General features: G+C 42.0%; 1 protein-coding gene across 4 annotated transcripts in view; it reads right to left on the bottom strand.

Annotated features, from left to right (window-relative positions):
- Positions 1-18,903, bottom strand: part of SORCS3 (sortilin related VPS10 domain containing receptor 3) — a 379,882-nt gene that overhangs the window by 40,351 nt on the left and 320,628 nt on the right. For all 4 annotated transcript variants that reach the window (XM_040563972.1, XM_040563973.1, XM_040563974.1 and 1 more), the window contains one exon: positions 16,306-16,413. In XM_040563972.1, coding sequence (XP_040419906.1) covers positions 16,306-16,413 — 108 coding nt within the window. The remainder of the gene's footprint in view (positions 1-16,305; positions 16,414-18,903) is intronic.

Raw genomic sequence — 18,903 nt, 5'->3', positions numbered from 1 at the left:
ACCATTACTGCAAAATTTACAGAGCAGAAAAAGAGTGTTTTTTTTCATTACACCAAATCTTTCACTAACCTACATTTCAACCAAGCCACTTATGAGATTAAAGTTTTTGTTTTAAATTATTCCAGACTAAAAGAGAGGGGAGAGAGATGATTTGCAAATATCCCTATGAAAATGAAATAAAATACAGAAATTCTATTGAGTTTCCCGACTGCAATCCAGATCCTACTGTGCCCCAGCATTACTCCAGCTCACCTTAATTTACACAGTAATCACTCAGTGTCGCTGGCTTTGCTCTCCCCTCACTGCTCAAACTACTCCTCTCGTACACTATAGCCTGCGCCAAAATTCATCTGCCTTGGGCTGTTTTTCATGAAAATTGTCTCAGCTTGTGGGTATCAGGAGAAAGTGGGGTTGTGGGTTTGCTGTGGACATCTTTCTACATTCAAGTTCTGCCTCATGGAGACAAGCTCCAAAGAGCTGACAAGGGGAAGGACACAAAACAAGAAAAAGCAGTGACAGATGTGTACACAGGTTAGAAATGGGTAGGTGGGAAGGACTTGTCTGTAGGAATGGATTTATTAGGTAGATTGTTCCTGGCTCTGGTCTGGAGAACGTTTCTTGCTGTAGTCCTAGGTGTAGGGTACCAGTGATAAGAAGCAACACCACATCCAGAAAAGGCTACAGAAGAAACTGCAAAACCCATTCCTCAACACAAAAGGCACATTGTGAACCAAAATCAAAGCAAAGAAACCACAGCAATATCAGGTGCCAGGGCACTTGTGAGAAGGAAAGAATGGGAAACAGAGGGGGGATGCAGGAGGTCCCAGAAACCACGCTCCAGTAGGAGTTCTAACTCCAGCCTGGCTCCCAGTTCTGCCTTGGCACTGGCTAAATCCCACCGGCTCTTATGCCACAACTGCTTTCAGTACATGGTCTTACAGGATGCTCATCTGGTCACGGCATTATTGCACTACTGGGCAGCTCTCCAATGAATCTTGTTTGTCTTAGATTTGAAGCATGACTGAAATGTCACTCCTGCAAGGCAGCAACTCAGCAGGCAGAAATCATTTAGTCCAGCAGATTTATGCCCGTTCAGGATTTGACCTGCCTGTGTATTACACAGAAAATCTAGCAAGAGGAGGGGAGAACATAATCAAACACAAACACTTGCCTGAACTCAGAAGATAACGGGGCTGGAGAAACTCAACACTTCATCAGCATCTCAAGGAAAACGTTATTTCTCAGACTGAACCTTAGCTTACTGTCCAGAAAAAGAGTAAAAAGCTTCTTTGTGCTACAAAAATCAAGCTACCAAAATCACTTGCTTTTTAAATCTATTAGAACAAGCTAAAAATCCTCTGCCATTGAAATTCTTCTATGATAATTAATGGAAAAAACGAGGTTTCCTAAGTGGAAGGCAATATATTAACATTCCAAAAGCACAGAGCATTAGCTACTCTTTAATTAAATGATTTCAAAGAAGATCTTTGTATATAATTGCTATAATTTAGATGAAACAATACTACACTAAATGTAATTAGAGGAGTGTGAACAGAGAGGAATGTTTTCCTCTGTGCTGCAGAGATGGTTCTGGGTCACCTCATTCCTAAAATGGCAACTTCCCCCCTCAGTAATAAAAAGCTTCTTGAGCCTGATCAAGCATTGCAGTGCAGCCTTCAGAGACGAGAGCTACGTATACGCAGCAGCTAGCAAGCAACTGCACCTTGTCAGCACTGCTCACTAATAATGAACGCAGCCCAGCTGCCGGTGGTACTTTTCAGATGGAGAGATCAGCCCACACAACGAAGATTACATTAAGTTTTAAGATGACTCTGTAGTGGGTTTGAAACTTCTACGAGAGTAAGCAAACGAAAGAAATGGAGAGGAGTGCTGTGCTCTGGTCTCCAAACAGCTCCAAACTCTCAAACAGATTACCCTGGGAAGTGAAGAAAACCCTCATCTTTTTTTGGAATTAGAACTAAGCTAAACAAACCATCACATGAACAAACCTTGATGTGCAAAATCAGGTGTTGCAGTTGAAGTCTACTTTCATCAGTTTTGTGAACTACCTCACTGGATATTTTCCCACAGCGACCAAGGTGCATCCACATGTCCACCTCTGCCATCTCTGTTCTAGGGCTGCCAGGCCCAACCGAGAAAGGTAGGCAGAGAGCTCAAACATTTATATTGCTGGTGTTCATCTCTCAAGAAGTGCCCAGCATTAAGTGCTTTTGGTAGGTACATCTGGATTTCTGTATCCTGCACAGCTGATCTGTGGAAGGGCTGTGAATGGCAAGACAGAAGACAGCATACAGGAGATAACCGCTTCTTGTTAGCCGAGGACAGAAAAATCTTGTGTACTCATTACCTCAGCAGTCCAACATGATTTTTCCCAGTTTTGAGCCTCTCTTAGAAACAAAACAAGACCCCAGGAGAGAGAATGAAAGAGGGCTGCCAGGAATTTATTTTTCTGTCCCAACTGTCAAGGCTTCACATAGCTTTGACGATACAATCTCATTTATTTTATCCAATTCCTATGTATCTTTGTTTCCCATTTACTTACTTTGTTCACTAAATTAGCAACTTTTTTTTTTCCTAAATAGAGCTAAACTATCAAGATGATACAGAGGAAAAGGGGACACAATGTACTATGAATTTTGCCTCAATAACCTTGTCTACCATGGTCTAACTGAGAGCTCTTAATTGCTCATTACAAGGGTAGAAGACAAAAGAAGGGAGCTGGTTGTTCAAGGTCCTACTCTGGGAAGTCAAAATGAAGAGAATGTTCTGATTTTTCCATTCGTAGCAGTCTGATCTGGAAGTCCTTGAGAAGCAAAAAATACAAGAGCCCACATGGCATTTAGACAGTCAGGTGTTTTTTTTATTTTGGTTTGGTTTTTGAATAAGCTCAATTTAACAACGATTCTCCGAACTAAGCCATGGAATGGCAATTTACTGGCTTTAGACAGGATAGATTTTGTTTTGTCCCTCAGAGTAGGCAGTTAAAATACCACATAAAATCTTAGCTAATAGGACAGCACCTTCTCAACTGGCTCTATGCACCACTCACAGTGAAACCATTGCTAGGAAACGAAAAAATGCTTCTCAATCTCTTCTTTTGAGGAAAAAAAAAGGCAAGGCTTTTATTGCCAGGGCTTGATGTCATTAATTTGCAGCAAAATTACTAGGAACCCGGAAAACAATTCTGAAATGCTTACAGATTCATGATGGAGTCATTTTGGAAAAGGTCATTGGTAACACTGCTATAATTATATCTTTCATTAATTTTTTAAATACACAATAACTTACAAATGTGGTATATACTGACTGGATAACCTTGTACTGAAACTGTTTAAAAGGCTTTTTTACACTCACACAGTATGCTCTTGACGGATTGCATTGTTTTTGCCTTATCATTCCCTGCATTGGTGATAGCTGTGCTTTTTATGCCATTCAATATTGCCCATTCCTGACAGGTCTACCGGAAACCTTGGACGATTTGAGGGTGACAAGACAACACCACATCCACCTCTAGGCCGTAGCGGCAATCCTTGTCCTTGCCTAGGTATGAGAAATGGATCTTCAAGCATAGTTCCTGCATTGCTCACAGGAAAAGCATCAGCTGTATCCATCTGGATCCATCCCTGTTGGTAGTTTCAGACAAGCTGCCCAAGCACAGAAATAGAAATGTCTTCCCATGGCTAAATCAAGTTGCTTTCTATCATTTCCATAGTAAACTGTCAGGACATGATATGAAGCAAGCATGCATTAAAGCTGTCTGTATTCAGCTGGTCTGGATATAGAGGGAGGACTTCATGCTTGTAATGGGAGATAACTGTCAAGACTGGTAATGCCTTCTGTTCTCAGCTGTGCCCATCAGTGAGATGACTGAAGATACAAAGGATGGAAGCAAATGCTAAGGTCATCTTCACTACAAAAAACATCAAATATATACTCCTTTGTGAAGCATTTTTCCTTCACTGGACATCAGCAAGGTAAGGAGGATTAAAAGGTATCTCATTTTGCTACCCACAAAGTACCCTGGGGACCTCTGAAGTCAGGTTTTAACAGGGTTAGGCCCTACAGAATAGACAGTCTATGTTTCAATATCTAAAATTGAAATGAAAGCAAAAAATACACTTAATAGATAGCATCTTAATCTATAGATTAACCATACAAGGAGATAGACAACAGAAAACTAGATGGAGAGCAAGCCAAATATATGCTTTAGTTAATAATACTGAAGGAAAATACAATTGCGGTGTCATCACAAGTAGACTGCTTATTTTAGGAAAACCTGAAAGCAATCTTGTTGCTTTTTTTTTTTATTGTGAAAGAAAAATGCTTGCAAAGGAAGTGTCCGAGCAAGCAAAAGAAACTAGTAAAATCACCCAGAACAGTAATGTTTCAGCTGACCAGAAACCGTGCTTTTGTCACAGGAATGGAGAGAGAGAGAGAGAAAGCAAAGCAAGGCTGCCCTCTGCTTCCACTGAAAATTCTTCTTTATTTACATCTGTGCCTCTAAGGGGTAACGACAGGAGCAGTAATTTAATGGAAGGACCCACAAAGTGCTGGTAAGTACAAGCTGGAAGAACAACCTCCTGGCAGGGAAACCTTTTTTTTTTTCCAGTTCCCTTCAGGGAATGAAGTTCAGGGAAACCAGGGGAAACCAAAATCATGACTGCTTGGTTTGGATTTTTGTCCCCATTAGTCAGGCTACCCTGGCCCTACATTATGTGGGACAGTGGTGAGACCATACTAGAGAGCCTGGCTCAGTGCACGCACTTACAGAAGGACACGGTACATAGAGGTACCTCCATCACTTGTTGACAGTTACAGGTTTTGAGGCAATAAAAGAAAATGCTGAGAATTTCACATACCCACAAAAAAAAAAAAAAGCCCATTATGAAATCTGGATCTGAAGCCATCTGTAATAAAGTAGCAGTAAAGCAAGACTAGCTCCTGTGTGCAGGCTGAGCTGTTAGGGCTGAAAACACACAAGCAGCAACAGAACAATTGCAAATTGTGCTGGTGGGGTTAGGTTTTATGAATGGGGAGCAAGAGATGAGCCATTTCTCCATGAATTAAACATCAATCATGACTTTAGAGAAAACCAAATGGGCTGTGTAACCTCCTGATTGTTTTTTATTAAGGTTTAGATGGAATTAGCGTTAAAAGAGGTCACTAGTTACATGGAAATTGGATGGAAAGGGACTGAGACAAGGAAGCAGAATCTAATTGAGAGACACACAGATCAGCAATTAGGGAGAGTGGAAGAGGAGCCAGAGTTATCCTGTCTCATGACTGGCAAGATGATGCAGGGAGCAAGAGACTGGAAATGAAGGAAACATAAAAGATGAAATATGACACTGGAAAGGCAGACAATTGCCAACAAAAAACACTCTCTGATTTTTTTCCTAAACAATAAATAGTCTTTAAGAGCCACTTTGGAGCATTTAATTCAGTTGCTTTTGGCTGACCTGTTAACTAGGAATAGCAGCCGTAGGGCAGCTGGGTGATGATTCAGGGCTGCTGTACTTCTGTCTGTGAATGGGAAAAGAACAAGAAAAGTAGCAAACTTTCTATAAACAAAAGAATACTCTTCTCCCCAATAAAATCTGGATCTAGATTTTCAGCTGATGCAAATTAGTGCAACTCCTATGGATCATCTCAGATATAAGGCTCTGTTTTACTGCTGCTAATCGGAGGGGGAAAACTATCAGCACTTAAAACACCAGTAATATATTAAAGGCAGACAGCAGCTCCCACGGTGACAAATTTGGAAACAAATTTAAGAAAATTCTGGTCTCTGCTCTGTTTCCCAAGATAACAGGTCAAACAGTTTTCATAGAATTGCTCACACAGATGAAATTTGAAGGAAATGGTTTATTCCCACATCCAATTGAAATTGAATGTCATGATATGCAGATTTTCCATAGAGTAGAAAATCAAAAATGTTGGCCAGATTCACTGACGAGCAATCCATGTTGAACTGCTCGTGGAAAGCCGCGCCACTGCCAGGTTCCAGGTCAGGAGGGAGAGGGGAGATGGTACAGGGGAAGAGTTTCTATGAATGCAAAGAAAAAAAAAATCCTGCAATAAAAATCCTGCAGTGCAATCATGGTAGACCTTTTTCTCTCAGCTTTGGAAAACAGTCCTGGGATTATTCATCAGCCCAATAGGCACTTCCTTCATAGCACAAGAGGAAAACTACTACAAATGACATGGTACAACATAGTTAGGAAGTAATGCCAAGTGCAATTAGCAAGTAATCTGCAGAACATATAATTATGAAGCAGGCCTACTGCTTGGGCTTGATTTCTCCATTAACTGCACAAGGCAATGGTTGGGGAGAGTTTTTTTTTTATTATTTTTATTTTCTAATACAAAGTGCTATCAAAATAAGAGCTTACTGAATGACAAAACAAATCTTTTGAAATCTGGTCTCCTAAAAAATTATCGCCAGTGTTCCCAAACCACTTTACATGACAATTGCTTCAAAAGAAATCCCAGCAACATGAAAGGGAGTGTAAGACACCTGGGAAGGGCAGTAGGAAAGCACGTTAATTTTTAATGCTGTTTTTTCATGTAGTGTTCTCTCTCTTCTTCGAAGTACTTATGAAAGGCAACCAATTTCTGACAGTTTTGAAACCTGAAGATGCTGCCTCAGTCTTCTAGAAAAGATACTGGCAACTACCAGCAATCCGAGCATTTCCTAACAGGTCTGTGGTCCCAACAGAGGCAGGTGTTGCCCCTTTGTGAGAAGATGGATAACACAACATGTCCAGTCATTTCAATCAGTTATCCTATGAAACAGTAGATTTTCAACAAGAGATGTCCAACACAAATGTGGGCAACATCGCATGGAACATGCAAGACCCAAACACATGTAACAGGTACTGTCTGTGGCAGTTCAGGGTGACAGACTTTGCCTGGCATAGGTTATCAGAGAGCAGAACACAAAGATTTGGAAGGGGATGTGAGCTGCACATAGCTGTGTGATGGTGTAAGAAGGTGGTTGATCAGTTTTAGTGGGGGAAATTTCACAGGTTTGGGTCAAAGGGATCACTAAACAGGGAAATCATGTACAGTGAGCATACGAGGTAAGGCTCTCCTCGGGAGCAGAGGCTTGTAGCACCACCTGAATGATGTGAAATGCTTCTAAGTACAGTAGTGCTGCTCTGGGAAGATGCTTTCTACCACTCACTGTAGCCAAACACTGGAAAATCTGTTAAACTCTGCAGTCAAGCCAGGGTTGAGTCCTCCCAGCTCCCAGAGAAGCTGAAGAGCCATACCACCCTCTGCCCCACGCAGGATCAGGGCCAGGCTGGACAGAAAAGGTGCAGAGGCCACACGCTTTGTCAATCCACACAAGATAAAATCAGGTAATCAGAATATGTCACAGCTTTCCCTAACACAAAGTGAACAAGTCTGAGGAATGAGTGTATGCACAGCACCCCACCCCTGGCTGTGCAACCCAGTATTAGCATGAGCAGTCAGTACAGCACACCCCAGCTGCTGGCAGGAGGACAGCACAGGAGCTATAATCCATCTGTCCTCATTTAAAAGCGCAAGAAACAAAGTACATTAGCCTCTAGATGAGGATGTCTGGATTGCACTGTCATCAGGCAACCCTTGTCCTTTTACTTAGGGAAAAGAAATCATCTATCATGATCTGCTCATTCTCTCTCTTTCTGGCAGGACTTTTACATATTAACTTTGAAACAAAAGAGCCCAGAGGAGTTTCCAGACATCAGACCTTTTTCTAGTCCTCCTCCCTGCACATCCCTACCTTTCCATCCACCTTGTCTGAGTATTACAGACAAGGTTTAGCCCCCTTTTTATTTCTTCAGCAATCTCATTCCTAAAGAATGGAAGAAGTCTGTAAGGTACTCACCTGGGACTTGGGAAACCTGGTTTAATGTCAAGCTCTCCCATGGCCTGCGGGGTGACTGATGACAGGCACATCCCTTGTTCTGCCTCTATTTCCCTATCTACACAATAGAACTAAAGATAACAACTTCTTTAGCAAATGTTTTATCTCCTGTCCAGAAACAGTATTTGACTCCAACGAGAGTAATGTCTGCCCTAGGAAGCCAGCGCTACACAAAACATGCCCAGAGCCCAGTGCCTCCTCTGTGTGTTACGGCTTCTGCCAGGAATCTCCTGAGTACACCGTGCGACTGCTGGGAACTGATCTCAGGTCACAGCCATCCTTTTCCAAAGGCCCAATAAATCACATGATGCTGTCTGAGAAAGATTACTCTAAGCAGATGTTCTCATCACCTGATTTGTCTACTCAAGTGTCACAGAAAGACCTCAGCTCACACTGAAAGTATCAGCAGCGTAATCAATGCTGTGCCTCTGTGAGCTGCTCAGGTGAATTCGTGCAGCAGTCCAAAGGCTAATGAATATAGTACTCCTTTGGCAGGGAGGGAGATGAGAGAAGGAAGTGACACTGATTAATCTGTGATCGTTAATAACGTTTTTAAGTCTTGCAAACGAAGATAATGATATGGGTAATCAACTGTCTTTCTTCAGGGTATAAACTGATCATCTGCTGGGATAAAATGGGAATTCCTATAACACACATTTTCTTGTCCATTGTAAAGTCACTTGATGGCATTAGCAGATTGATCATTTTCTCGCAAAGTCACAGCTATTCATCACTTCCAGATGGTTTTGAAATTAGATTAGATGATCCAGGAGTGCAGCTCACTATAGCAAATGCCAATATCCTCTCAATCATTTTTGTTTCCTAACTTAATAACCATATTTGCAATTTTTCTTGTCAGATCAAGTTCTAAATTTTACTTTTCTTTCTGTGTGCAGTCATTATTTTCACAGAGCCATTTTAATTTCATGGATCCTATTCTGAAGAGTCCATATATAGGTTTTCACACTGCAGTTTGCACAGCTACATGAGTGAGGATAGTACAATGAACTCACAAGGACACATCAGAGTCTTGCAATAAAATTCACAGCCAATAATAAAATCAGCTGCACCACAAACAGTTATTGCAATATTCATAAAAAGAAAAAAAAAAAAAAGAGAAAAAAAGAAAAAAGGCAAGATAAGACCAGAATACAGACAACTGTTTAAACTTCCCAGTCTTTTCTAGGTATCTTCTCAGGGTACCTAGGCAACTTGGATAAACCAAGTTTTGAAATCTTCCCTCTGATCTCTCAAAAAGACACTGTTCTGGTAGACCCTAGTAAGCACAATCTGGATAGTCAGCTTTCAAGCCCTGCTTCCCAAAAGCAGGGAAGATAAATATGGATAGAGCTCAGCATCCTTCATCACAACAGCCCCCACATGTAATACTTTCTGGAATCCCTTCCTACTGGAAGCAGCAAGTTGGATTTATCTTTCTACAGATCTCCGATGAAATCTTCCCTCCAGATTCCCTCTTAATCAAATCCTCTGCTCAGCTCAGTAGCAACAGCAAAGGTTACAGAAGAAAGTTTGATTTTTTTCAAACAGTTTCTTTCCCTTTTTCTCAAGCAGAGTGCAGCTACAAGAGACCTGACTGATGGCATAGGAGTCTCAAGTCCTCTGCTGGGCCACAGGAATTGAGTAATGCCATGTCTATGTTTTTTTCTTTATGCATATTAGAGAAGAACCTCAATTACGTCTAGAAAGAATGATGTCTTGGTGTTTCTGCCACCCACTCACCTCTTCTCTCATTTGCCGAGATTGCTAGCAGGGGTGGCAGCTCTAACAGGGTGCCAACTCTGGAGGGTGAATCCTGGCCCAACAAGGAGAAACCCACCTCCTATGCCCACATCCCAGCAAAGGCACTATTTTCTACCACGTCTCTGTTTTCACCTTACTTCCCTCAGTACAACCACACAGAGGTGGCAGATCCACAACTTCCTACCCCTAAGCAAAGGGGCAGGATCATTCAAGGACATTGTGTCAGCTTGTAATTTTCTTTCCTATATCAGCTTTTAAACGTGACAGCAAGACTAGAGCGGAAGGCAATGAATGTTACTTTGCTTAAAGAGGAAAGATGATAATCACCTTATCAGAAAGTGACAGGAAAATGACTCTTGACTCCCATGTAATTTTGAACTCAGTGGGAGCTTGGACCTGGAAGCTACTGCCCCTTTCTCATACTCAATCTGCTGCACCTGGGCTGAGTGCTAATCAGAATCTGTCCGCATTGCCTTCATGCCTCTACATACTTTGCTGATGTCTTCCACAAATCAGTCAGTTCTTCAGAATAAGAGTTAGCTCATGCAATTCCTGGCCACAATGCGACTGTTAAACTTTTAAAGGAATTTAGGGAAAAAATCATCAAAAAAATAGAATAAAATCATGAAAGTCAGGCATAGGATACTATGCATAGGATGCTATGTCTGATCAAGAAAGTCCCTTATTTACAAATCTCTATAAATTAGTAAAGTGTAAAAGGGAAACTTTTTTTTTTTTTTTTTTTTTTAATACTTTTAGCATCATCTGCTTGCCGCTGTTGGATCAGGGAACTGAGCTAGAGTTACCTCTGGCCTGATTCAGTGTTGTCTGTGCTCTTCATGCCCTCTTTCTCACCTCAAGAGTCTCCTGGCCTCCAGCTCACCTCCAATGTTTCATAACTGCTTAGTCATTCTGCCCCACTCTTCTGCCACCCAGTGATGCATTGCCAGTAATTATACGGACCTCCTGGAAAAAAAAAGTGCTCCCGCTTCACCTCTGGTAAAGCTGTATGGCCATGTAAATGAGAAGGTGTTGGAAAGGGCCAGGTCTCATAACCTATTAATTTACAACCAAGAATTTTTTCTAATGTATGCATAGCCAAGGGAAGCAGTCACAGCTATGTTGGCAGACCAGTTTGTATTAAACCCTCTCAATGAAAATGTTAATACTCAATGATGCATACACAGATATATATATATGGATCATTAAGTATATGTACATATTAACACATATTTATATACACACACATGGGTGTCTCTACATAAATATATATTGATCAGCAGAGACAAACTTAATGGTCCCCATCCATATATGAGTGTCTGCACACACACATGTATAATGAGTCTACTAGAATGATAGCAAAACCTTGCAGGACCATGAAGCAAAAAGGTTATTTCTGTTTACATAGGTTTATAGAGATGCTTAGCTCAGTAGATGAAGTGGCAGGGATAATAATTACGAGTAAGAGCTGGAACAACATAAAGACCTTCTCCGGCCCCACAAAAATATCTTGTCTCTGATTTGAATGGTATAGATTAGCAACTATTGAGAAAATACTGTTTCTGTTTGGATATTACAATCCACTAGAAGGGGAATACAACTGGATTCCTTTTCACTCGTGGACTACCTCAGGCAAGGAACATCCTGCACCTATGACTTGTCAACACAGAAATGTTATACCCAACCCATGAAAACAAAATCATTAAAAGACGTACCAGTCACCAGCAAGGGCTGCAGCACAGGAGTTATAACACTGTACATTTAAAAAAGACTAGTGCTTTCTAGTCACTCATTGGGTCACCTAAGAATGTGCCAAATCCTTCAGCCTTATCCATTTGAGTTATTTTCATAAAAGACCCTTTGTTTTGTACAGTTGTGCCAAACACTGCAATGTACTTTAGCACACACCTGCTGAAGTGCTGTGACACTAAGGGAGCTGAACTGACCATCTTGTCAGATAAGATGGGTGTCAAAATAACTGTGAAAGGAACCACAGGAACAGATGATCAACCAGGAATGAAGAAAGGAGAGTAGATTCACCTTGCTTAGTCAGTAATTCCAAGTTAGGCTTGGAGCTCAGCTCACTTAGTCTCACGGTACTTCCCCGTGTGTCACAAATCTACATCCTGAGGTGGAGCCCACACAGCTATGTTTGTAAAGAAATTCATTCTTGCACCCTTACAGCCATATAAAATGAAAAATAAAATCATAAAACGATTCAGATTGCAACAGACCTCTGCAATCTATCTTGTAAATTCCCCCACTAAAAGCAATTCCAAATCCCACTACTCCAAACTATACTATATATTCAGAATCATATAATGCACACAAACCTGCAGATTTTACCATACTGTTCAGTTCTTTAGGACTGTTTTAAGACAAATATATACAACATGAAGCACATGATCCCAAAGCCTAGTATGCTCCTACAGTACAATTACTGCAACTGCTCACCTAACAGCCATGAAGTGATAGAAAATTCTGTGCTAAAACTGTGGCAGCTTCCTACAACCCAGACAGCCCACTCACAGGATGTGCCATGAAATGAAAGTTGGGAATAACAGTCATTCTACTGATATACTGATTTTAATAAAATAGTATTATGATAACATTGTTAATAATGCAATATGGTCATAACAGTCAGGCTATAATGACTATTTAATACACATCCCTCTCAGGACATTATTTTTCAGTAGTAGTTGAACACAGACCACTTTGGTGCAAATCAATGGCAGAAATTTTCCCTAACTCAAATATTAGCGCAGTCTTGGCCCCTCTCTTTCTATGTCCTGCTTCTACCTTAAGAGTTCTCAACTACTCCATCCTCAGCTGGAGGATGCTGATCACAAACCATCGTACTGCTCACATTAGCTTCTTGAAATCATTGCAATTTCTACCCGCAAACACAAATTCTACATAATTCCAACCACCAAAATGTTATTCCGGCTTAGAGGATGACGAGTAGCAACAAAAAGGCATTAATCTCTTCTCAGACTAAGCTACCACAAGCTCAGTATGATCCTACATTGCCCTTATATATCGGTTAGCTAAAATTTTCATTGTGAGAAATACCTAAGTGATGTGTATAGAAGTGGTTTTCAGTCACACTTTATAAATGGGCTGTTTCCTAACTCAGTTCCCTTAACACTGTGGATGGGAATTTCTCTGAATATTTACCTTAAATATCATGTGAAATTTCTTTTTATAGCTTTTACAGACTCTTAGGAATAGTTTTAAAAATTTCTAATGACGACTAATAATAATAACAATAATAATAAAATGCCTGCAAAGATTTCAAGGAAAAAACAAGTTGGCTGTCAAGAAAGCTGATTTAGCAAGATAACCTTCATTCTACAGTCCCTATTAGAAGACTATGGAAATACAATAACAGTAACCTTAGATTTAAAATACATCTTACGCTTCAAAATAAAACTACACTGATTTATAAAGTAAACGGGTTGAATCCATAGCTACTTGAAACTGATTAGCTTCACTGATTTCAGTGAAGGTGCTGATGTGCAGATTTGAGTTCAGATCCTGCTGTGTATGTTGGGGGTTGGAAAGTGACACATCCAGCACTGCACCAAGAATGTCATTGAAAACCACCATGTTAACAAGCACAGAAAGTGAAACATCATTGCTGCATTTGGAGAAAAATGTGTAGAGTGGACAGAATGCAGATTCTAATCTTTAGTCAGGGACTGGTATGTATATTCCCAAAAAGATGTTCACAGCATTCTTGTGAAAAGGCTCACAAGTATATCACACTGTTGTACTTTGTTCTTGAAAAAAACAGGTGCAATATTTGCCGATTCCAAAGCAGCAGACGCACAGATATATTCTTCTATGCAAACAAGTACTCCACTTTCGTGAAGAAAAAGCTGACACCAAGGCATGGTTTTAGACAAAAGGAAAAACTAACACCTCTACCAAAATTGATGCAACGTCTACTCTAATAAGAATCTGAACAATTATCTGTGACACAAACATGGAGGCTGCATTGTGCTGCCTTAGAAATTTGTGCTGCCTTGTGCTGCCTTGCTGCGTTGTGCACTGTTTGGAAAACAAACTCCAAGTCCCTTAAGGGTGTAGCTCCATAATTACTCATCCTGGCCTTCCTAGGACAGTTCAGCACAGAAGATATAAATGGCTGTTGTGGTTTAGCCCGGCTGGCAGTCAAACACCACACAGCCGTTCGCTCACCCTCCCCCCTCCCTCTCCGGGATGGGGGAGAGAAACGGGAAAGTGAAGTCTGTGAGTTGAGATAAAGACAGTTTATTAAGACAGGGAAAAGAATAACAACAATAATAATAATAATAATAATAGTATTAATAGTAATAATGTGTACGAAATAAGTGATGCACAATGCAATTGCTCACCACCCGTTGACCGATGCCCAGCCTACCCCCGAGCAGCCGGCCACCCCTCCACCCCGGCTAGCCACCCCTATATATTGTTCAGCATGACGTCAGATGGTATGGAATACCCCTTTGGCCAGTTTGGGTCAGCTGTCCTGGGTCTGTCCCCTCCCAGCTTCTGCTGCATCCCTAGCCTGCTCGCTAGCAGGACAGAGAGAGGCTGAAAAGTCCTTGGCTTGGTGTAAGCACTGCTCTACAACAATTAAAACATCAGCATGTTATCAGCGCTCTTCTCATTCTAATCCAAAACATAGCACCCTGCCAGCTACTAGGAGGAAAATTAACTCTGTCCTAACTGAAACCAGGACAATGGCCTATACAGGAGTTAGCTACAGCTTCCTGATCCTCTGGCTGTCCAAGACTACAGCACTAAGACACTTCATCTGTCTTGGCACAGATGGCAAAAAATAAAAAAATAAAACAAACAAACAAATAATAAATAAATAACTAAATAAAGCCAGCTCTAATGACCCTTTACCAGAAGAGGATTTCCCCCAGTCCTTTTCTTGCAGCTAAGGTGAGCCTCCAAGCTCCCATGTAAGAAACTATTCAACTGCAGGTACATACCACTCCTCACCACGTAGTCACTTCTGTTTGTTTAAGGCTGATGTGTCAGATTTTTGAAATGCAAACCAACACAAATCACACAACCCTGCTGGAATAAATTCAAATCACTAGCAGAAATGCCCCAGACACAACTGTTATCTGATCCAAGATTCCTTAAGAAACTGGTGACAGGCATACACAGCCATCTCCTTTCAGTCTGTCACTACCTGTGACACTAGCAATGAGAAGCACCTACGCATTTCCTGCCACATAAGCAAGCAGATGGACTGAAACCTAGAAGAAAGCATACTGGGCCTGATTCTCCTTCCTCTTGCAACTAGTGAAAATCTGGAGCACTTCACAGTGTAAGGTGCAGAAAGCAGGAAAAGCAAACCTATTATAAGATGAAAATTACACTACATTTCTCACCCCTGAGTTAGGGTAGGAACAATGCAACATCAGATGTGTATCAATGTCTGATGTGATTAACCTTCTTCACAACACAGCAGATAGACTTTGCAGATGTGCCCCAGTCTAAGGACAGTGTCTTAGCCAGCTTGCTTTCTGATCCTTTTCAGAAAGCTGTTCCAGCCAGCCCAGAGAAAATACAGGTAAGAAGGTAACTCTGCAAGCAACAAAGGCAATGCATCTAGTCTCTACTTTGTTTGGAGTCCCAGAGCAGAATGCTCAGATCTGCTTTGCTCAAGAAGACAGATGACTTTCTGAGATTCCTTTGAAAAGTTCCCTCTCTCCCTTCACTGTTAAACTCAGATCCTGGCCTGCTCTTGGGCAAGGATTACTTCACCAGTTCCATCACCCTTACCCAGTGTTACATCACTCTTAGGAGGCGGCTTCAGTGTCAGCTCAGGCTCTTCTTTCCACTGTATGGGTAGATCATAGCACACTACACCTCAGTTGTTCTGAGCTCAACTCTGCATATGCACACTGAGAACACCTTTAGCTTGAGCTAAGACCAGATGTACAACACACAATGCAGATAGCAAGCAATGAGGTTGAGGAATATTCATACTCAGCAGCAATATCAAAAGACACTCAAGCAGCACAACTGGAGCAAGCACAAAACTGACATTAGGTGCAACCAAACAGGTCACTGGCCTCTGAAGAGCACTGCAGTCCCTGGGCCATCAGCTCCAAGGAACACAATGTCTTTGCAAGAAGGAACCTCTGGACTTAATTATTCCAACCTCCTATTCCAAGAGAGACTGTCACCACCTACATATCAGGGCAGACACATCTTCATCTAGCAAGGCTTGAAAACATCTAGGGGTGATGATACCACTGCTCCTCTGTAGCCTGACCAGGGCTATATCATCCCCTGGAGCAGTAGCTTGTCCTACAATCCCATCTAAACTCACAAGTCAGATCTTGGGATCATCTCTCCTTGTTATAGCCCCCTGCTACTACTGGGAAGAGTTTTGCTGCATCACCTGTTTGCACGGACACTCCATCTGGGTCTGTGACCATCAGCATAAAACACAGAATACCACCACGCATTCATGCAACACTGCATGTGTAAACACACAATGTTACACTGCACTGCAAGAGGCCCACCATGCACCGGGGGATCTCCATGCACTCCTTCTACCACCACATTTTAAGAAAGTTAAGAGCTGATATACTTACGTCATTATCTGGGTCTCTATGCCAGAATCTACAAGGGATCCATCCACAAAAAGCGGTGTTGATGTGAAGCCATATTTACTCCAAGATCTTCCCTCATCAAAACTCACCCTGGGATAAAAGCAGACAAGATTTATACACATAAAAAAGACTTACTCCAGAGCAACTGCAGCAGTTAAATGTTGGCTAAGGTTTGCAAGATCCAGTTGCTAGATTTACAGACAGGCACCAATCTTTGCCATCTCCTAACCCACTAATTCATATTCTTAGTGTATTTTGAAAGATCAAAACCTTAGAAACTATAACCACCTGCAATAAGGACATGGATATACTTGATCCAGCTGTACATCAGACCTCACGGGATGAAGGGGCATTGCCAAGTCCTGTTTCTGGATCAAAAGAGCACCTGGCATGAAGCAGTGCTCAGAGCATAAGCAACCCTGCTCTGAATGCAAGAAAGTTGCTGTCAACACCACAGGATGTTTCAAACCATGTGTGTATCAATGCCATATGGCATTAGCTACAATCTTTCTATCCCCGTTAATACTTGTTTGCCATCCATCTCAGCAGCTGCTTCTGTTTTACAGTAAGGTGGAGGAAGGAGGCCCAACTGAGCCACAGTCAGTGGCTAGTCCGGTGTGCTTTGCCTTTTACAGTTGTAAAGAAAAACTACGCACTGGTTAAAACTAAAGCATTTCCCTTCTTAGAGGCTAAGAGTGTTCACATTGTCAGTGACAAGCCAGGGTAATTCAGTAGTTTTTGATCATCTGCCCCTACATACAATCATCCCTGTCCCCACAAAGGTGCCCGGTGCCCTGGGCCAGGGCTGCCTTGCTCCCTGGCTGGGGCAGTGGGACAGGCCCCAGCTGTGAGGCCTTGCCCTGCTGTCCCCTTGGCTCCTGGCTTCCCAGCCCCCAGGGAGCCACCAGCCCTCATGTCGCCCTGACAGACTGTGTCCAAGGGTGCAGGGAACAGGCAGAGGAGGGTATGCACACCCAGCTGCCATTATAGCAGGAAAGACACGTAACCTCTGCACTGTCAGCCTGAGAGTCCGCATCAAGCTCCCAGAGCTGCTGCCCACCAACAATTCTAAGTGACGAAGTTTCTCTCTGCCCGCAGATTTCACACAAGTGCTCTCACATAATTTCTGCCCAGAATTTCAGCTCCAAGTTCTACCACTGAAGGAAGAACAAACAGAGAAGCACAAAGGTTTCTTGGCTCTGGAATTACTTAATCCTCTCCCAGCAGAGTCATTTAAGAGTTCTCTCTAATTCTGTGAGGTGCCTGGGCTGTAAAAGCTGACATAACCCAAAAGGACATTACCAGAGAGACAATCATGGCATAAACTTGTTCTCTGAACAGCAGGAAACACTTCTCGTTTTAAAGTGAGTGTAAAAGAGAACTTTGACTTATTTTCCAGGCGAGGAAAGCTTGGGAGTGTGTGCATGTGTGTGTTCATGCATGTACACATGCACCTGAGCAGCTGAATTTGCCCAAGGGGGTCCTGTTGGAAACTGAATCCTCCCCACTCCAAGTAGGTAGCATCAGGGACACAGAGATGACACCTAAGGACTAGGAAGTCAGTGCAATATGTATTACAAACAACGGATTACAATAAGCTGAGCTCTCTAATGGGAAAATCCAAGGTTTGCATGCACCATTTCCTAAATATCTGCCTCTAGTAGTAGTGCCTAGGGAAACCTTCACCCGATTCACAACACACATCTGCCAGAAAAGGAAGCTGACTACAGAACAAAGACAGAAAGCTGGAAGAACAACAGCATACAAAAAGCTTATCTGCCCCAAATCTATTTATTTAAATGTATGTATCTTCCTGTACACCTGTGCATTTGTATGCTGTTCTGCTTGCATGCTTATCTACCTAAACAACGTTTCAATTTCTGGGGAACAGCATGCTTCGTTAGGTTAGCTAAAGTTCTCTCAGCTTTTCAATTATCCACCCCTCTTTTCTCCAGGATGAAACTTATTGTACAATGTCTCTGCCTGAGAACTAATAGATATACACGTACCCTTTAATCTATTCCACTCCTGCCCATAAAACAGGTGCCCACTGAGACAATATGAAGCAAATTCCAAAGCCCCTAAGGGTACAATTTTGGAAGAAACCTGTTGGAGCTTATTGATAACAACTCTAAATCACTCCTCATTTAATGGAGTGGGTGGGGTGCTCGTAGTACTGCACATGCAATCTCATGAGACTTGGTGGAAAGGGAGAATATCTGAAAGAAACCTTTCCAAAGCAGACAAAGGTGAACTGGGTTCTCAGCTCCTATGGAAAGTCGACCCTTGACCAAATCTTTCCTGAAATCTAAGTACATGCACTTGGATATAGCGTATTGTTAGGTCCAAAGAGCCTCCACAAGGAAAGACACGATTAAAACAGTTACACCTGGGTTAAAGAATATAGCCATAAACGGTTAATACACAACTTACAGCTCTTTCAAAAACTGGCTCACCTTTCACTCTTCCAGAGCTCAACTTGCCACAGTCTGATGCACCTACTGCTGGTGACTCCTACCCTTGGCTAACACACACCTCTCCTGCCTTGGATCATACTTGGCTTGGTTTAAAGACTTGGGC

The sequence above is a fragment of the Cygnus olor genome, chromosome 7 (assembly GCF_009769625.2).
Source record: "Cygnus olor isolate bCygOlo1 chromosome 7, bCygOlo1.pri.v2, whole genome shotgun sequence".
Lineage (NCBI taxonomy): Eukaryota > Metazoa > Chordata > Aves > Anseriformes > Anatidae > Cygnus > Cygnus olor.
This window is presented reverse-complemented; position numbering and strand designations above follow the sequence as displayed.